Source organism: Colossoma macropomum, unplaced genomic scaffold (assembly GCF_904425465.1).
Source record: "Colossoma macropomum unplaced genomic scaffold, Colossoma_macropomum, whole genome shotgun sequence".
NCBI classification, from domain to species: Eukaryota; Metazoa; Chordata; class Actinopteri; order Characiformes; family Serrasalmidae; genus Colossoma; species Colossoma macropomum.
In genome coordinates, this window is record NW_023494801.1 from 19,543,022 (window position 1) to 19,564,294 (window position 21,273).

At 38.0% G+C, this 21,273-nt stretch overlaps 1 protein-coding gene across 2 annotated transcripts in view; it reads right to left on the reverse strand.

Annotated features, from left to right (window-relative positions):
• The window catches only part of LOC118821554 (ras-related protein Rab-37-like), a 58,374-nt gene that overhangs the window by 20,142 nt on the left and 16,959 nt on the right, over positions 1-21,273 (reverse strand). Inside the window, exons 1-2 of one of the 2 annotated variants that reach the window (XM_036590227.1) lie at positions 13,842-14,311; positions 11,206-11,316 (exon numbers count right to left, since the gene is read on the reverse strand). The exons of the other annotated variant lie outside the window; for it this stretch is intronic. Coding sequence (XP_036446120.1) covers positions 11,206-11,316; positions 13,842-13,949 — 219 coding nt within the window. The 5' untranslated portion in view covers positions 13,950-14,311. Of the gene's footprint in view, positions 1-11,205; positions 11,317-13,841; positions 14,312-21,273 lie in introns of those variants that run through there. 2 annotated transcript variants of the gene reach the window in all.

The following is a 21,273-nucleotide window of genomic DNA, read 5'->3' on the forward strand; positions in this document are numbered from 1 at the left end:
CCAGTTCCTAACCAACTTTGTTATTAGAAAAAAAAAAACAAAAACAAAACAAAAACTGTTCCCAACTCAGTACAGACAACAATCCCTACTTTAAAGGGGTCACATTCTACATTTTTCTTGTATTTTATGTTCTCCCTCTGAAGTCCACATGTGACATTTGTGTGGGTTTATACATTCATATGCAAAAGTTTGAACACCCCTTGGTCAAAATATGTATATGTGTTCTGATGATTTTCTGATTTTGGAGAATAACATCTTCTACAGGGAACAAACTTCAATATTGCAATTTGTTCTCCACAATTTCTATTTATTTGCTGAGTTTAACATGTTAAACTCAAACAAATAAACATAAAATATAACAAATAAATTATAAAACGTGCCATGACTTTTGCACAGGCCACAATGTTATATTTTATTTTTGTCCAATATGTTAAATTCAGCAAATAAACAGTAAATGTGCATCAAAATGTGCAAAGTATGTTCTCTGTGGAGGATGCATTAACTTATTTTGACTTAGAAAATCAACAAAACATGTAATTTGAATGGGAGGCCCAAACTTTTGCATTTAACTGCACACACAAAAACTCATAATTCATTAAACAAGCTGTTTTTATTACTGTGCGCAAAATCTGGTTATTTTTTAAATAACACATTCATTTTGATGTGGTGCTGAGTGACTGTCATAGCACGCATGTAGCCTAAATACTAGTAATTCTTATTTTGAAGGAATTTTTTTCATAAAATCCCCTACATCAGTGTCTTTTTTGTGTCATGGGGTTTGTGTCATGGGAAAGGTATGTTTTGAAACTTAGCAGTATATCAAAAAAATAATAAAACTATTATTTTAAAGAAAACTACCAAAATGTGGTTTTCATGACATGGACTCTTTAAATTATTGTATGTAGGCTGTAGAGCCCCTACACTGGTCCCCACTACTTGACAGACCAAATCTGCACCCAAAAACCGAAATATGTCCCTCATTCAAAAAGCACACCAGGCTGAACCATTCCTTATTAGGGGTGCAACGATTATTTGACTTCGTCGACTAAAATCGATGACCAAATTAGTTACTAATAACAGTCTGGTGCTGATGTGCCTGGACAGACAGAGTATTTCTTTATGGGTGAAATCAATATGAAAGTGTAACTCCACCAACTCCTCAAAACCCCTCATTTTAACAAGAGGAGGTGCTGCCTTCCATTTGCAGAGCCTTTGGCCACAATATTGCAACCTTTCCTGGTATTAATGCCACTTTAATGTTGTAATTCTATGACTTTTTTTTCTCAAAATATTATGACATTTTTCTCGAAATAGTATGACTTTATTCTGAAAGTCTACTATTTTTATTTTTATTATCATTGACAGTCATGATTGTTTACCTCTGGATGAGCCACGTGGAGCAACGTGACGCGGTTTTCTTTTGTGCATGCGGGTCAGTTTAGGAGCTGATCTATTCAGACTGATGTTGCATATAGATCACTTTTAAACGATAATGTGAACAGCCAAACAAAAAAAAAATCAGATCTGGTGAGAAAATCAGATTTGTCAGGTTTTACCTGCTGTGTGAACGTAGCCTTAGTTTCCACATATTGACTGTATAAATTGTGATTTTGAAACTTCAATATTCACATACTACATTAAACTTATTTCACTAAAGAAATCTGTTTTTTTCACAATACAGTCCCTTTAAATGTACATTAAGCAACACTGTTGCATGTTGCGTGAGTGATCTGTTGCCTATTATGGTCTCACTGCTGGTCTTAAGTCTGGCCACAAAGCCTGTCCTAACATCGAAAGCAATCTTCAACTTCACCCATTTTCCCTGGCTTACAGACCAGGAGCCTTCACTGCTTGTCACCATGCAACATTCCATTAGGCGCCTCATTTTCTTACTATTTCATGAGGCATTAAAAGAACATTCTACTAACTGTACTGTTAAACAGGATCTTACATTTTCTAAGACTTATACCTTTCCACCTTGCACCTGGTCCTGCCCATCAATTAGCTCTAATAGGTTTCCATTTTTTCCCTTCCAGCCAATTATGGCGTCAGACAGGCCTGCTCTCGCTGATTCCCACACACCCACATGCTGAGTAACTGCTACAAGGAAGTGCGCCCAAAATAGAACTGCCATGTTCCAATGCGCCAGTGCTGCTTTGCCATTCAGAAACTACCAGTTAAAAAAAAAAATAAAAAAATCAACTCGCTGCCTCCATCGGCTTCAGCAAACAGGATGTTTAAAACCTGTTGGAGATCTTGTTCAGAGCTCTGGGCACACACATTTGGCATGTAGTACGATCATTATGATCTCTTAAATTTCTCAGATGGGTGCTTCTATTTATATTGCTCTGGATAATAGAAGTGTTGTGTTCAATGCATCTGGTTTGACCTGTTCAGCCTCATACCATGAAAAACTAACTACTGCAAATGAGCCCAAATTGAATAGTGCACGCTAATAATACGTTTAATGAATAGAGCATGTCCACTTCTCCTCCCTGGCTGAAAACAATGGCAGCAACTGTCTTTCCCTGGAGGCAAAAACGGAACTGGGAGAACTTGATTTTAATATAACAACATATGCAAAATGGGGTACGCTAACAAGAACGCTGGATTTCCCAGCATAACATGCCTGACAGCAAGAAGACAGCAGCTACATTTTCACCAGGCAGAATGTAATTTCCCAAAGGACAGAGCTGATATGGTGTCTGATGCTAATACAGTTAAAACAAAGCACTGCAAAGTTAAAAGGTGCCATTTTAGAAAATATTATTTTAATGAATTGCAGTCGTGTGACATGGACAAAAGGCTAGACATCGGGTCGCCAGATTATTAGGTACACCTACCCTATATGTCCAAAAGTTTGTAGACACCTGCTTAACCCACATTTCCACTGAAATCAAGTGTAAATAGGGAGTTTGTTCCCCTTTTACTGCAGTCACAGCCTCTACACTCTTAAAAAATTTCAAGAGTTCTTTAGTAAAGACATTTTTTGAACCACTGAACACTCGAAGAACAATGTGCTTGCTTAAAGGATTCTTTGCATGGTGAAATGGTCCTTCAGACTGATGAAGAATGTGTTGTATATGATTCTATATACCAACAAAAAGGGTTCTTCTATTGCTACAAGCTTGATATTTCAACAATAGAGAAGCCTTTTTTGTTGCTTTACAGAACAATTTTCAAAAAAGCCATTTACAACACATTCCCCATCAATCTAAAGAACCAAAGAACCTAAGTATGCAAATTGTTCTTTGAGTGTCCATGGTTCTATATAGAACCACTGTCTTTAACAAAGAACCCTTGAAGAACCTTTTTTTTTTTTTTAAAGAGTGTACTTATCTAGGAAGGGTTTACACTAGATGTTGGAACATTGCTGTGAGTATTTGATTGCATTCAGCCACAAGAGCATTAGTGAGGTCTGGAGATGTGCATGAGTACTCGGTTAACTGTTTTAAGTGCATTTCATTACATTTTACTATGGGAAGTCAGAGAAAATATACAGGCTAACAATTTAGGGAAATGCTGATTTTATGCTTTAACAGGAATGCAATGGAGGGCTTTGATACTACGAAATATGAACACCTGAACGTGAGCATGTTACTATGGTCATGTTATTCAAGATGTAACCGAGAAGGCAGAGAGCGTGGATGGCTCTGGTGTGGCTTTTTCACTAACTACTCTAGCTGATGTTAACTAGGTCCAGAAACAGTGAGAAAATACTCTCAGACAAATTTAAAGCTAAATTTCTCAGACAAAGTAACATGCTGGGACATCATCCACTGAGGAGAAAAGACCCAAAGACGATGAGTTCTCATCAGCATTCAGTGTTGTTCCAGCTGGTGTTAGCTCATTAGCTCCTCTGAACAGGCAGCTTGCTCTACTCATCCAACACAAAAACCAACAGATTTATCATGGCTAGTTTTTAATAATAAAATAAAACAGGTGTTCAGTTTTTTGTATCATCAAAAAGTAAGCCTACAGCCCTGTGACATTTTCACCCCATTTGTTGCTGCTCTTTCTTTCAGTGTGGTTAATGACAGAATGTCAAAATTAGTCAGAAAGCACATCTCTAGGGAGGTCAGGCACTGTCGCTGGATAATTAGTTCTGGATCACACTCCAGCTCATCCCAAAGGTATTGGATAGAGTTCCTTCATTCCAGTTCCACTGCCCCACAGCTCAACACCAGGGGCTTTATAGATCACTGTAGTCCTGTTGTCATTTTGTACTGTACTGTACCGTTCTGTACATAGCTTGATTTGAAAAGCTCTACAAACGTACCTGCACTCAGGCTAATTCAGGACAGACTCAGCTTAATATTACTTCTGATCCCCTGATCAGCTGATTTAGGATATCAGAATATTCAAAGTATTATTTTAATGCTATTAATATTTTCTGAGGACATTTTCTCAGGACATTCGATAGTGTCTTGCTCAAATTTTCCCATTCCACCTTAAATGGTGCAGCAGTTACATTCTGAACTACTGCGCCATATAAGGTGGAACAGGAAAATTCAGACAAGAAGCTGGTGAAAAAGCTAAATTCAGCCTCGTAGTTTCAACACCGGTAGTATTTTTTGATAAGGAGTTTTAGTGTATCAAAATATCCTACCTAGAAGTTCTGTTAACGGGTACACCTGTAAATATATGCTACGGTAGGACATTTCGGTAAGGTAGCACAACTCGTCAGAGCACCGCCACAGCCTGCCTTAGTTTCGTGTAGCTTAGTGACATCAAATTGATGCGCAGTAGCTTTAGCTCACATGTAGCGATATTAGTATTAAGACTCTTTAACGACCTTGTAATTCGGAGGATCCAGTGGTATTCGGGAGAAAAATGTAGACAGGACAAAACGTATCGGGTTCTGAACATTTTTATTTAACACGGTGTGACAGAGGCGATTTCTCCAAAACCCTATCCATTTTGGCCACAGAGAAACCGAGCTTAGACCCAGAATTTCTAATATGGGCATAACGTGGACTAGAGAATGACGCACAACTACGATGGTCTATACTTCTCTAGATTCTACGACGGCTACTGATTGCCTGTGTCAGCAATAAACTCACCTCAAAGTAGCTAAATTTACTAATCAGAACGGGTAAACCTTGGACTTACAGAGGCTGTTTATATCTTAGATCTACAAATGCGTTTTGTGATCGGATCACGTTTGGGTTTCATTCGGTAAACACACCCAGGCGATAGGATTACGATGGGATGACTCCCATATTCAGAGCTGGTCAAAGATGGATCTTGACCACATTCAACACAAGTGTAAACAGAGGGCATCTTCTACATTTGCAAGCGAAAATGCGTCTGCCAAGTGATAGCAGGTGAGGACAAACCAAGAAACGCAAGATGGAGGATACGCTAAGCTGGAGTTATCCCAAAGCCAAGCCTTCCTGCACTTTAGGCTGCTGAAAACGTCCAAACCAAGCTTGTCAATCCGTATCATAACAGGACGAAAAAGTAAATGGAAGTAAAAACAGAAGGAAACAGCTTTGTTGATGTGCTTTTCATGCAGAAGAGTAAAAGTAGATGTCATCTGGTCACGCTGGTCACTCATTTTAGTGAAAAAAAAAGTAAATGGAGTGAATGGAATCTGGCCAAAGTATACCCAGATATGATCTGGACATATAAACATGCTCATTGTGTGCCTTGAGGCCATTTTATTAGAAATACCTACCATGTAGGCGCATTTTGTTGCGTTACGGTTACATAGACTATCTGCTGCTGCTTCATTTTTCAGCCACCTTTTACCCTTTTAATGGAAAAAGGGCACCGTAGGACTAGGGCTGAACAATTTGGGTGAAGTCTCTTATTGTGATTTTTTGACTATTTTCTATAAATTGAGATCAAGCCCTGTTGTCTTGGCCAAAAGACCAGCATATCCACTTCTTTCACACAGTTCATAAGGTCTGTGGTATTAGGTTATATTTCCCCACTGAGAACATGTAAGCTTTAATAAAAACTGGAGCTCATGCAATTTAAAAAAAAAATACACTCTTTCAAACTCCAATCTGAAATATTGCCTATAACAATGATTCATTTTCAGCCCTACGTGGGACCACTGCTGACCACATATTATTCGCAGCACAGCAGTGACACTGACATGGTGGAGTGTATCTAGCAGAGCAGCGCTGCTGGTAATTTTACACACTCTCACTGATATTTACACAATGTCACAGCTGAGTCTATTTAGGTACAAGGTACAAGCTAGGTGTAATAAACTGGCAACTCAGTGCATTTCGATTACACTACATGCTGCAATTGAAATATGGCAGTGATATGGCAAAACATAAGCAAACACTGGATGCAGTGTTCATAATGATTATATTATGATTTACATGTTTTGGAATGTTGTAAACGTTGTCATTCTTCAGAGCAGCCATCAGGACCACTGACTGTTCATGGTGCTCATGGAACTAAATATAAACATATAAAAAAATTCAATATAAACAAATTTCTGTGATGTATTGGAGTGATGCTGCAATATCAGGACTGGAGAGGTCAATGTTCCATGCTGTGCATCCCTATGTAAAAAATCATACTGGATGTAGGGCATTCTAATACAGCTACTGCACTGAATTCACTGAATTATACTTGTACAGTAATGTATAACCTCGCACCCAAAGAGCATTCGCTTGGATCGGTGTAGCGTGAGTGCGTCAGTGCCCTCGGGCACGCTGGTAATCATTTAGCCCAACTGAAACGTGAACGGGCATCAGTCTAGCCTTTTATGTCCCCACACTCAGAGGAGCCTGAAGTGGCCCATCTATTTGACACATTTGCCAGACAGTTTGTGGACATTTTGTGCTCTCTACCAGCTGATCCCACTTGTGGAAGCTACAGAGACTTGCAGTCAAAATGAAATGGAAAGCAACAAGAACACAGTGACCTCTTCTGCAGTAACTTGCCCAAAATTAGACGAGTTGCCAGTTTATTAGCTACATCGGTGGAAAAATTTTCAGGTACACAATATGTCACAATATTTATTTTTTCTAACATCTGATAAGCTAGAACAGACAAAGAAGTGCCACGTTTTAAAAATGCTTCCAGAACCATGGATTCAATGATTTGTATTCAACATTTCACACACTGTGCTGCACTAAATTATGCTTTAATTACCTTATTATGCTCTCCTTTAATCAAAAAAGCAGCTGGGAAGTGTTTTTTAAGCACTGACTAGGTCCATAATAAACTCAGAAAACTATGCAATTTATCACAGTAACATTAAATAGTGTCATGTTGCCCAGCCCTGCTACCTTGTATCTATGCTCACTGGCCATTTTATCAGAAACACCAACCATTCAGGTGCACTTGGTAGATTTACATTTACTGACTGTAGCCCATCTGTCACTGTACATTTTGTCAGCCACCCTCTAACCTTGTCCAGTAGGGCTGCACGATAAATCCTATTTTTATCTTTATCACAATATAAGCTTCCACGATAAAATGCATGGCTAACAGCTGTAATGACAGAATGAATCAAACTGTCTCACATGCAGCGCCAAAGTGACATAATTACATTGGCAGGAACGTAGCGTCAGAAGCCCAACAACTGCTTCCTGGACTGCACTGGGCTTGAATCATTCAGTTTAACGGCCAGTTACAAAACACACATGTGCACAGCTCAAAAGCTACTCTATCCTAAACTGCTAGCCTATAAAAATGCTTAAAACATGATTATTATTCCCATTCTCAGTGTATGTAAAACACATAGACTGTACGGTAGAATGTATAAAGCAGTAATGGTTACTGTCATAACTGTCTTCATAAAGAGGTTTTTAAAGAATTATGAATATTTATTTATGTGTTCATTTTTGTAGGTGTATTTTCAAAATATGTCCATAAAAAGCACAACAATGGAAAGGGACCACTATAGGACTACCGCTGATTAGATATTATTTTAGTGGTGGATAATTCTCAGCACAGCAGTGACACTGACAGGGTAGTGACATTTTAGTGTGTGTTTCGTTGGTATGAGTCCATCCTGCAGAGCAGTGTTGCTGGGACTTCATCTCACTGTCACTGCTGGGCTGAGAAAATCTGCCAGCCAAAAATATCCAGCCGAGAGTGGTCCTGCAGTCAGAAACTGATCACTGATGAAGGGCTAGAGGACAACTAACCAGGGTTCCTATTCTTCTTAGGAAATCATTTTCCAGGACAAATTCCAGGACAAATTCCAGGACATTCATGACAACTAATGATATCCTTAACCATAAAGGAGATATGGTAAAATCCCTGCATAATTAAATGATTAAGATATAAAGTCATTCAGAGTGGTTTAGTGTAAACTGCACTATTCTAGGGCAACTCTGAATTGTTCAGAGTTCTGTGCCTCTAAAGCTACCTTACAGAAAGCTATTGCATGAAATCATTATTAATACGCTGCCTGTTGCCCAAGGCATTGTTTTACGATGGTTGTGACAAAGTTTTGGCAAAAAACATATATATTTTCAAATATATTTATGTTGGAGGGGTACATGCAGGGTATTGTAAGGAAAATAGTCCACAAATATTTTTTTTCTTACTTTTTTCAGATTTTACTATTATTAGCATTACATGTCAAAGCTCAGAAGACACATATAGATTTACTGGTTGCTTGGGATAGTAAATAAAGTGGCTGTATTTGTGTTGCAGACGTTGCAAAACCTGGTTCCTATCACCACCACTGTAAAGAAATTCAAGTCGGTAGGATTCTATACAACAGCACATTTCACATGAAACCACACTGAATGACTGTTTACATTTCAAAGATAGAATTATTAAGACATTTTGAAAAATCGGTGTTCCCTTTTATAATATACATATATTATATACAATACAATAATGTACAATATGCAATATAACCGCTAATGGGCCCTAGTGGACATCACCAATCACAATTTGTTTTGCTAAAATATTAGAAAAGAACATTACTGGAACAAGAAGCTGGTGTGTTTTAATGCAGCTTCACTCTACCAGGCATTCTGACACAGCGCCCATCTGTACACATGCAAGCAGTACTCCGAACCACAAAAAGTATAAATGGACACTCAAACTGGGCACTGAAATAAGCAATCTTGATTTAGCGCTGAAAGATTAATCATTTTTACATCAAAATCTTTGATATATTTAAAAGAGTGCAATTTTCATAGAGTAAGAGCTGCAATTTCTACTATAGCCTCCATTATCAACAATGTTGTTTTAAGCAAGTTTAAGTGGGAAAATTGAACACAGATAACACAGAGCTCATGAACTGCCTGAGACCAAACAGCAATGTGCAGCGAACTAGGGATGTGCATTGTGACAAATTTTCATATTCTGTAGGAATCTTCATGCTATCTTCATGCACAGATATCTGATTAACTGCAGAGAAGGGAAAAAAAGATTTTGGCCAAAATTAATGGAATGATAATAAGCTATGCCTTTTATTATTTAGTCGACAGCACTGGTGTTGCACAAAAATGTAGCATCATGCAGAGCAATACATTTCCAAACAAGTTGGAGGAAGTTGAAGACTCGTCATCTTCTACAAGTGTTTTCTCTTCTTCAGTGGACGATGCACCAACATGTTAGTTTGTGCGAGAAATAACCTTATATTTTAACCGTATCTGGATCTAACAGGCTTCTGGACCTAGCCTGTTAAGTGATAAAATCAGCACTACATCTGCCTGCTCAGTCACATTACAACAACATGCCCACGTTCAGGCACTCATGTTTCAGAGGAGCAAGGTACAAAATAGAGATAGAGTTTAGTACAAAATAGAGATTTTTCGTGCAAAACAGTTAAAAACAGAACTGAGCAGTGTACAGATAAATCTGTGGTGTTTACACATCAGCACACAGCAGCTTCTCTGGCTCAAAAACGGAGCTGAATGTTGTTTTACATCCAAGTTTCTCAAGTCATTTGTCTCATATGTGGATCTTGTTCACTTGCACTGCATCTGTGAGCATCAGTTTAGTAAATATCACTGTCGTTCACGCTGTCAGTATTAGTGACTTTCCGTGTGTTTTCTGGCTTGGTTTAAGTGACGGACCGCAAGAACCCGCTGCTTAGTGATAGAGCTGAACAACAGAGGTGCACTGCAGGCGGTGCTAGCGGGCTGCTATGCTAAAAGCTAAATCGAGGCTAAAGGCTACACGGAGAGTCCGGCGGTTCCTTCCTCTCTCTCAAAGTGATCTCACAGCGGCATACAAGTGATTACTGAAAGAAGGAGCTCAGCTGTTCAGGTAAGTGGCCCCGTTAGCGTGTTCTTAAAACCTAAAACTGCCATTACAGATTCTGCCATGAGTATTTTTACTACTGCTTGTCGTCCCACACTGCCGACATAGCACACATGCATGCGTCAGAAATTGGAAGTATAAGCAAACCTAAGTGGATATTCTGGTCTCTTTGGCCAAAAAAACAGACCTCATTTTATAAAACAGTTACAATTTAAATCACAGTCACAATAATGGTCAGATAAATCACGAACAGATATTTTGCCCAAATTCTTCAGCCTAAGAATGGTGGCCTAATGGCCCAATTTTACACTTTTCCATGAATAATATTTCAAAGATATTTTTATTAATTTTTTCCAAAACTGGAAAACTGCTCTTTAAATTTCTAGGTTTTCTAGGGTGTTTGGGAACAATACTGGTCATAGAAACGATGGGCTACAGTCTCTAACTGTACACCTACAAACCCCAGCAACAATGGGCTACAGTCAGTAACTGTAAAAAACCTGTATAAACTGTCTTTATATGGTAGGTGTACCAGATAAAATGGCTAATGAGTGTAGATATGATGCATCTAACAAACTGACAACCCATTGCTTATGTGTATACACACAGTCGTATGCAAAAGTCTGGCCACCCCATACAAATTACATGTTTTATTGATTTTCTAAGTCAAAATAACAACATCCTCTACAGAGATCACATTTTTGCACATTTTAATGTACAATTACTGTTTATTTGCTGAATACAACATACTGGGGGAAAAAATACAACATCAAATGTGGCCTGTGAAAAAGTTATGGCACACTGTATGTTTTATCTGCTTGATATCAGCAACTAAATAGAAACTATGCACTAAAATCTGCAGAAAATGGCATATTTAAGTTCCCTGTAGAGGATGTTTACTTATGTTCACTTAGAAAATCAACAAAACATGCCATTCGACCAGGGGTGTACAAATTGTTAGTGTGTTTGGTTCAACACCAGCTCTGACCACATCTCGCTCACCCTAAAGTCTATTCCCACGGTGGCAATGAAGTTGCCTCCCAGAAAGGCACCATCCTTAAAGCGCACCAGGACGCAAGTCTTCCCTACAGCCGAGTCGCCCAGCAGCATCACCTGCAGGTGTCAGGGTCAGAGAGAGCCGTTAGGTCTTCATTCATTTAATTCCCTCACAGAGTGCATTTGCAGGTCACTGTAGATCAGTTTTATGACAAACATTTAACCCATAGAAACAGCAGCGTTGTGGTCTTAAATACCACACGTCTATGCGTTGAGGTCATGACCATGTGTTTAATCCACCGGAAGCTCTGATGGCAACATACACTGCAATTTCACAACTCTGTCAGTTAGCAGCATTGCATGTAGTTCTTGTTTTTTATGGCTGTTTTGTATTATTTTGTATTATATTCTAGCAGTTTATAGCAGGATCCTACAAAATAGGGGTGGGCAACATGATCATACTGTATCATATTGTGATTAACTCTATATAAATATTGTTACAGTGCACAAAAAAAAAATCTGCATCATTTGGGCAGAGCAGCTGCCCTTTACATTGTACGGAATTTCATGTTGAACAGACCAATTGAAATGCTCCAAAACTGCTTAGAATAAAATATCTTTACATTAACTCACATTTAAAGTTAAGAATGTTTTGCCTTCTGTAAAGGTGCCAATTTGGAGTTCACCAGTACTTAATGAACACTGACCAACCGCATGTTTCATTACAAAGAGCACAGTTAGTCTTGTTTGGATTTAGTGAAGTGTAGTAAAATTGTCATTATACATCATTATTTATTTATTTTTTTTAATGTAGCAATAGTGGGGCTTTTGTCTGCTCCAACTTATCAAATCTCAGAAAAACTAATTATTGTGATACAAACTGTGTATCATTAATATGTCTTCCAGTATTATGATAATATACAGAACTGTTCAAATGTCAGACCACCTTTGGTGACAGTTTTGGTGGTCTACCACGTCTTGCATGGTTGTTAGGACTCCCATTTTCTCTGTCTGTATCTTCTAATCATTTTTTTCAACTCCAGTTCTGGAAGCTTGTGTTTTTTGTCACTTATTATTCTTTGACTCTCACTTTCTTTATGCAAGTGGATTATATTCTGTCTAATCTCTGCAGAAATATCTCCTGAGAAAATGAATAACTTGTACTTTAGCAGTTTTGACTGGAAATGAAACGAATGAAAAGTCATCTCTGGCTTTTCCACAGTACGATGTTTCTGTCATATCACCCACCTCTACCACCGAGTCTGTTTATTGTTATGTAACAACGATTCTGTTCTGTTTCTCATGAAAATATTAAAGATGGCACAGATCCAATAACAAGTATCAGGCTAATAACAGCAGAAAATGGTAGATTGGATACTGGAGGGAAAATTAATCTGATCCAATCCTGTAACAAATCTAGCCTGAAATTGCACACCTGTAATGTGTGATGTTATGTTGTAAGCAGTGTATTTCTTACTAAGGGGTAGTTAAATAGTTTAGATGCTCATCTTAAGTGAGGTGCTTCCAATAATAACAGCTCCTTTAAAAGCTTAGTAGAAGAAATATCAGATTGTAATCATATTGGTTAACAGTCAAGGTTTCAATATCAGTATTGGAAAACAGAATCTGGTATTGAGATTCTAGAGAATATAGATTTAACTTAAAAATGTACTTTTGGTATTGCTGCCATAGTGTTACTATAACAGGTTATGCATTAACTGAAGCTCAACAGCTCAGAGAGAATCTCAAGGAATCCCTCCCTGAGCAAATATTTACAGATAGAGTTGAGCTTCAATTCTAGACCAAACACGCTGTGCTGCAGCATGAATCACACAGGAAACCTTGAAACTTTGTGTCTTCATCAGATACCGAAGTGCTTCTCCAAAGCAGGTAAAACAAGAGTGACCACACTCTTAAAAAAGAATACCCACACTCTTAAAAAAGACGGTTATTCGAGGGTTTTTTACTAAAGAGAATGATCCTATTTAGAACAATGAGTTCAACATAGAACCATTTGTATGCTTAAATGGTTCACTGCATGGTGAAATGGTTCAGACTGATGGAGAACGTGCTGTGTATGGTTTTATATAGCACCTTTTTGAAAAGGGTTCTATATAACACCAAAAAGCGTTCTTCTATTGTTGGGATGTCAAGCTTGTAACAATAAAAGAACCCTTTTTGGTGCTATATAGAATCATATATAACACACTCTCCATCGATCTCATGATGCAGTTAACCATTTAAGCATGAAATGGTTCAGTATAGAACTCATGGTTCTCTATTTACTAAAGAACCATTGAAGAACCATCTTTAAGACAGCATATAATGTCCCTTCATCTCAATAAAATGCATAGAATATTCATACAATGTCCATAAACCCACTTTAATGTTTGCTGCACATACATATATCTTCATACTGTCTATGTAATGTGCAGATAATGTCAGTAAAATGTATCAGTTGAAAATGTGAGTGACCGTTAGTATATATCGTCTGAGAAAAGTGGGATCCCACGCGCGCTACAGGTTACCAATTATGCTATTAAAAAGCAGATGTAATAATAATAAGATTAATAATAATAATAGAGACAACATGAATTGTAAAAAATAATAAAAATTACGATGATAATGATAACAATACAAACCTTGAAGGAAATGTCAAAATACTCATTAACTGAAGCGCATCGCTCCAGCACATTTCTTGACGTTCCGTTTTTAACCTCCTGATCCAGAGACGCCTGTCTCGAAGACATAGTGCTCACAGCAGCCTGACCGCGTTCACACACAGCTCAAACTCCGTCTGCCTCACTCACTCACATACCGCCGCTGAAACGCCTTGAAAAGCCCGAGTCTACACGCTCTACCAGCTTCAGTCTTCAGAACTCGTCTCAGCGGTGTTTGAAGTGACCGAGAAGACAAACTTGGGCAGCCGTGCTTTCCGCCTGAGCCTGAAGGCGTTACTGCTTCTCCGACTCCTGTCTCCGCCTTGCCCCCATCCTCCGCTCCTCAGAAGCGGCGCTCGTCGCCGGTGGCCCCGCTGCTTCTCTCACACACCCTCACACTCTGAAAACCGGAGTCCCTGTAGAGGAGAAGCGAACAGGAGCCAGGCACACAGGCAACAGGCGCTCTCTCCGGGCTCCGGGCCGCGCGGGGGCGCTCTGAGCAGTGGCCGGACAGAGGGAGGAGTCCACACACCGGAGGAGTCGGAAAACACGACGGTTACCTTCAACAAACACTAATATGACGGGCTGGAGGTGCAAACGGATCTTTGTTCACTTCTGCTTGGGTCATATATATATATATATATATATATATATATATATATATATATATATATATATAAAAGCAGAATTTTATTTAACAGTTTGCTCTAGCTAGGTGGCTAGCCCCGCTTTCACAATAAGAGTCCTTATCAGAAAAGCCCAGCACATGTTAACAACATTTATTGAACACAGTACCATATATATATATATATATATATATATATATATATATATATTATAGGGAAAATACACTGCTCTAGCTAGCTCTTGCTAGCTCTCGGCTTAGTATTTTCTGTAAAGCTGCTATGCTTTGTGACAACAACTGTTGTAAAAAGCGCTATATTAATAAACTTTGCTTTGCTTTGCTCTCACTGCAAAACAGAACATAAGAAAAGCTAACATTTCCAATGAACTAAATAGCGTAAAATAAATATATTATAGATAAATAGATAATAGCATATAGCAAAACTAAACTTTCCGAAGCACTGAAGCTTTCCTTTAAATTGTATCGGAAAAATATGTTCATTCCTCAAAGCTTTCAAAGTCGGTGCACATTAGTGACACCTGGTGGACAAAAAGACAAACAGCAACTGTAAATATGCTCTATCCTGGCGTATGCTACATGAGGGTACCCTTCTAGCAGCAAAGGTTATTAGCAATATAGCCATGCTGTTTGGTGAAAAAAAAATGCATCAAGAAGAGTTTCCAGCTGAAGCTTCCTGACTAAACACCCATATAATGTTACTCATATTTACCTACCATACTAGTAAAAACAGCACTGACCAGCATAGCTGCTCACCAGCAAAACCAACATAGTGTTTTGAATGCTGCTATGCTGGTCAGCCAGCATGACCTTGCTGGGTGACCAGCTAAACCAGCACCAGCCCAGCACTAGACCAACATAAACCAGCTTAGACCGGCTTAAACCTACTTGGAATTCATGCTGGTCCAAGCTGTTTTTTTTTAGCAGAGTAGCCTCAGTCCTTGAACTATCCTTTCATAATCAAGCATCAACACAGTAGGCGTATCTCAAAGTAAAGGATGCAGCCAAAAAAGGAGAGACGTTGTTAGCACTGGTATACAAAGGCTCCTCTTCAGTGTCCACACACACGTATTCAAGGTATCACATCATGTTATGTAAGCAGCGTGACACGTTTAAATCTTAGATTTAAAAACATTCAGTTAATGTTACATTTCATTATAAACTCCGGCGCCACATCATCTCACCACTCATAGCTGTTTTTTGCTGTCTTTCTCAAGGTTTTGTGCTGTGCATGAACTGGAGGTCATGAAGGATAAACCACTTCTTTTATTACTCAGAAATGAAGAACGCATTTCCCACATTCAAAGGATTGAACATAACGAGACAGCCTTCGTTGACGTAAAGGCTGAGAAATGGAGACTTCCTTAGCTGCTTTCTTGGCTTTGAGACACAGCTAGTGCTTCAAATGTGTGTTGTTTTTTGATATGTTTTCTGATATGTTCTGTAGCTTCTGTTTCAAGGGGAACATCACTGGTGAGAACACGTTTTTTAAGTAGCTCCTACCACCACCATTGTAAAGAAATCTGAGTCTGTGAACTCTCTACAGTGAACCAGTTCACATCAAAACAGCCTGAATGACTTTATTTTCATCTCAATAATTGAATTATGCATGTTTTTTAAATTAGTGGAAAATTCTGTTTCTAATGCAGAAACCTTTTTTTATTAGCAGATTTTGTTTATATGACTTGATTTAATAGCTACAATCTTTAGCCTGCAGTTCCAATTATGAGATTACCCTGATTATCAGTGCCAATTACTGACTGATCAATTATCAAAAAGGTACATTTAAATATATTTTAAAATCTATCCACATGAAAATCTGCTTTATGGTCATATATACACATATATCATAAATGGTTAGGCATATATTTGAATGATACACCGACTGGCCACTTCATTAAATACATCTCCTTGTTTCTACATTCTTTATTAATTTGATCAGCTCCACTTAACATATAGGAGCACTTTGTAGTTCTACAGTTACAGGCTGTAGTCCATCTGTTTCTCTGCATACTTTGTTACCCTGTTCTTCAATCCCCAGAACCCCCACAGGACCACCAGAGAGCAAGTAGTATTTGGGTGGTGGATCATTCTCAGCACTGCAGTGACACTGACGTGGTGGTGGTGTGTTATATAACATGAAACTAATAATATATGCCATCCATATGTGTGACAAATATAGGTTAGCTAACAGGGAAATCCATACATGCTAATATGTATCTTATATTTGAATTAAGCAATAGAACATGAGAGGGAGTGTGTTATCGCGATAACACATGACCCCGAGTGTTCTATTGCTTTTATACAATAGTTAAATAAATAAACTCAAAAATAAATAAATTGTGCCGTGAACGAGGCATTTCATATGTTTTAATGTTAATTCCTTCTGCCAAATTATAGTTCCTTAACAAGCAGCTTGCTGCTACGTCAGAGTAACGAACTCTGCTCACTCGCTGCACAGTCTGCTGTAAACCTCGCCTGCTGAAGTACGGACTGAGCCATAAAACTGCCGCGATATCAATTTTAGCTCAGTGTTGTCTTTTTTTGTTAGATCAATATTAATTTTGTTTTGTTCCAGCCAGTCTGTAAAGCGTCTTACAGCCCATTTTGTTTGGCGAATGGTATTCGGTTCATTTCTGGCTAATTCCAGGTTGTTTGGGTGTTCTTCTTTCACACTTGCCGACTGAAAAGCTTCCTCAGTGGAAATGACAGTTTGGGAATTTAGTGTAGTCTCATCTTCAGAGTCTGACTAAATCGGCTGTCGGTCAAATGTGATTTTAAAAGTATCCATTTTCTGTTTGTGCGCAAAGTAAGAAGTAAAAACGTTCAATGGCTTGAGCGTCTCCTACAGCTGTCAAAGTTGTTGCTAAGCAACGGCGTCTCAGCGGAGTGATACAGTGTTTATGAAAAAAACGGGATGTTATGGCAAAATAACAGCACGGTTAGAACGCTTCTCAACCAATCAGCTTGCGTGGCCGGAACTAACTGTTATATAAAACCATATATTGTATGTATCAGGTTTCCATATGGGTAGTTATTGAGTACTACCGCTCTGTATTAGCCTAACCATTTGGTCTAGCTGCAGATAGATTTGCACAAATCTGCTCATTGGGCCTCATTATGCAGTTTTCACACAGATTCTGACATTTACCAATGTTTTCTTTTAGATAAGAACAGAATCTACGCACACTGAAGAGCACAGAGGTGAGAATAATTCTGTGGTTTAAGAACACGTCATGATGTACACTTTTTCTTAGGACCTTTCTCAAGAACACATTTAAGAACAAACTTAGGAAGTTATTGAAGAAGAAGTCCCATAGTTCTCTGCTTCTTTCTATGGAGGAAGGAAACATATTCATGTCTTTAAACACAGCTAGATCTGTGAAGCAACTGTAATTGTTGCTTCTTAATTCTTTTTCTATTCATCCTTCAAAAATATAGCTACTGCTAAAAACCTCTAGCACAACCCAAAAAAAGTCCATGTCATCCCTAGTTTACTAAGACTTTGTCTCCCCCATCTGACCAAGGCTTTGAACAATGTCCATAGACTCATCAATGGTTATGAATTTGTTCACAGCTCCACAGAAGGTCTCATTCAGTCTGATTCTGCACTTCCTTCAATAACGTGTCTTCAAGCAAAAAGATCTATTCAGTCATTTTGCCAGCACTGTTTTTTCATAAGATCTGTTCCTTAAAAAAAGCGTGAAAATCCAATCATATTTGGCTACAGGCATCTATATGGCCTTGCTTTTTCTTCCTTGCTTCCTATAGCTTGTGAACTGAGTGGGCAGATGTTGCCACAGTCCTCCTTCTGGAAGATCTTTCTCATTTTCACACAGCAGATCATCTCAGCAGTAATTCCTAGAGCTGCTTACTGACTTGAATGTTAATCTGTCCCCAAAAATGTGCCACTTCTGTTTGCTAGAGATTTGTAGAGGTGACATTTTCTTTAAGAGAGTTTAAAGAGATAAATTGAGTGAAATGAAAGATAGCCAATATGATCATATTGTTACTAATATGATGACTTTACAATAACTATAGTTAAAAATGATGTTTTTTTAGTATATCATAAAGTACACATCATAAAAAACAGTACAGTATACACTCTTTCTTCAAAGGATCTTTAGTAAAGACAATGGTTCTATATACAACCATGAACACTCAAGGCAACCTTTGCATGCTTAAATGGTTGTTTGCATAGTGAAAAGGTTCTTCAGATTGATAGAGAATGTGTTGTATATGGTTTTATATGGAACCTTTTTGAAAATAGTTCTGCATAAGGGTTCTATATAAAAGGGTTCTTTTATTGTTACAATGTTAAGCTTGTAACAGTAGAAGCACCCTTTTTGATGCTATATAGAACCATCAATCTGAAGAACAATTTCACCATGCAAAGAATCATTAAAGCATGAAAAGGTTCTATATAGAAGTTATGGTTCTAAATATCATTCCCTTTACTAAAGGACCATTGAAGAACCAGTGTAAGAGTGTAGACCAATCATGTACTGCCGGTAAATAACAACTGGTGAATAGTAACTGAATAAAGTGCATTATCTTATTGTGTTCATTTATTTTTACCCATTGCTTAATCCTTTTTTCCTGTTCCTTTTAAAGTAGTTTATTCTTCAAATGTTGAATTAAAGGAAAATGCCAGGACTCATAGTTTTTGAAAAACCTTTTAAATGTGGTACTAATTTTGCTGATGTTTTGTTCCACCCTTGCAAATCATAGAAAAACTAAATATTGTGATGCATATCGTGTACCATAAAAATGTGTTATAGTATCATGATACTATATTTGACCATATCAGGGCTCAGTACCATTCCAAATCCTTCTCATACCATGACTTTGATACTGATTTGTGAACTAAACTTTTTTCTGATACCTTCTTTAAAGGAGCAATTTGTAAGATTTTTAGTTTAAAACATTCCAAAATTAACTGAAATTATGAACAGTATATGAAGAAATAAGAGTTTTGACGTTATGTCAAAGGCCTCTATGTACCGTGTAGCAGAGATATCTAATGAAGTTAGCATGCTGACCAGCTAGCCCTGGGCCATCCCGTCTTGTAATACCACTTTGTACCTCAAGAGATGATAGTGAGTCACTGTAGTGTCCAACATGAGAGGATACAGAAGTAGCACTTCCATAAAGAAAAGAAGTGACAAACATAGAAGCGAAACAAGAGTAAACACTGGTGTTGCTTTCCACCGCCGGAGACAGGTCTTGGTGAGCAAAGGCAAAAGGTTTGATGCTGAGCTCGCAACGTTTCTTCTAGACTGGTAAGTAAACAGGGGAAGGAGTGAAGAGGGAGGAGGAGGTGTGGCTTAAACCAGAGATGAATGTAAGTTGCAAGACATGGATATATAGTATGCTGAACCAAAACTCATCATTTATCTATTATTTTTTATTTAAATTTTTTTTACATTTTTAGCATCAGGAAAAAGCAGAAAAAGTATATTTAACAGAAAATTATCCTGAAATTTCAACAACCAAATATAATATAGTTTATCAGTATTTAGTGTGTCCACACTTTGTCTTTATGAAGCTTTCATTCTTTTCGGGAGACTTGCTTTCGTTTTTTTAAAAACTGCAGAGATATTTTTTCCCCACCTCCAAAGTTCAGTCTTAGAAGTTGGTTGCATTTTCTGCTTCTTACAATCCAAGTAATCCCAAACACATTCAGTGATGTTGAGGTCTGGACTCTGGGGTGGTCAGTTCACTCTTCTGAGAACACCAGCAGCTTTTCTTAGTAAAGGCTTCTTATCAGCTACACATCCTTTCAGACTCAAATGTTGAGTTGTCTTCTTACAGTGGAAGGATGGACAGAAACACCTGCAGATTTTTTCAGATCTAAAGCAAGAGTGGAGCTTGATTTTCTCCTCTCTCCCTAAGATGAAAGTCTTCAGTGCTGCTTATCTGAAGGTGACAGTTTTGTTGGTTTACCAGGTCTTGTATGGTTGTTAGGATTCCCATTTACTCTAGATTTTTTAAGTTTTGAAATTTTATCCTAAAGAAATTTATTATCATTTTATGTCTGATCTCCTCAAAAATATCTCCAGACAAATTAGTAACTTTTACTCAATGACAGCTTTGACTCTCATTTAAATGACGGATGTTCTCTGACTTTTGCTCAGTACTGTATCTATATTACAGACAGATCAAGAAGTGCAGACGTTAATACTGTGCATATGGAACATAATTTAGACAGCCAGTCACCAGTCTAGATTTTGGAACAAGCATGCTAATTGGCACTCATTTCACACTGAAATTTGTTATCAATGTGTAATGGTATTAAAGTAATTGAGTTAGTACCATAAATGTATTACATTTTGACACCCAGCCCTACTCTCAGTTGGAATCATTACATTAGGTAACGCTTATTATCACAGCTCTTGCTCTTCTTTCTAAAATAGCTGATCCGTCTCATGTCACATTGTCAAATTTATGAAAAAGATCTTGAAACTAGAATAAACAAACAGACAGGTTGTGAATATAATAATAGCTATTTTGGGGGACTCTCCTAAAAATTCGGGGCGACTCATGTACCCACTATCCAAAACAACAAGCATGCGATCAAGCTGAGCTCAAATGGATGCCTCTGCAATTACAATCAGAGTCAGTAGTAGCCGTATCATTATCCTATTAGCGTAATCAGACACCAGCCTTACCTCAATCCTAAACCCCCCTGGAGGAGCATAGTCCGTGTTATGAATATAAATTGAGGATGATTGGCATATAAAGCAACTGTAAAAGCCCCCACGGAGGCCT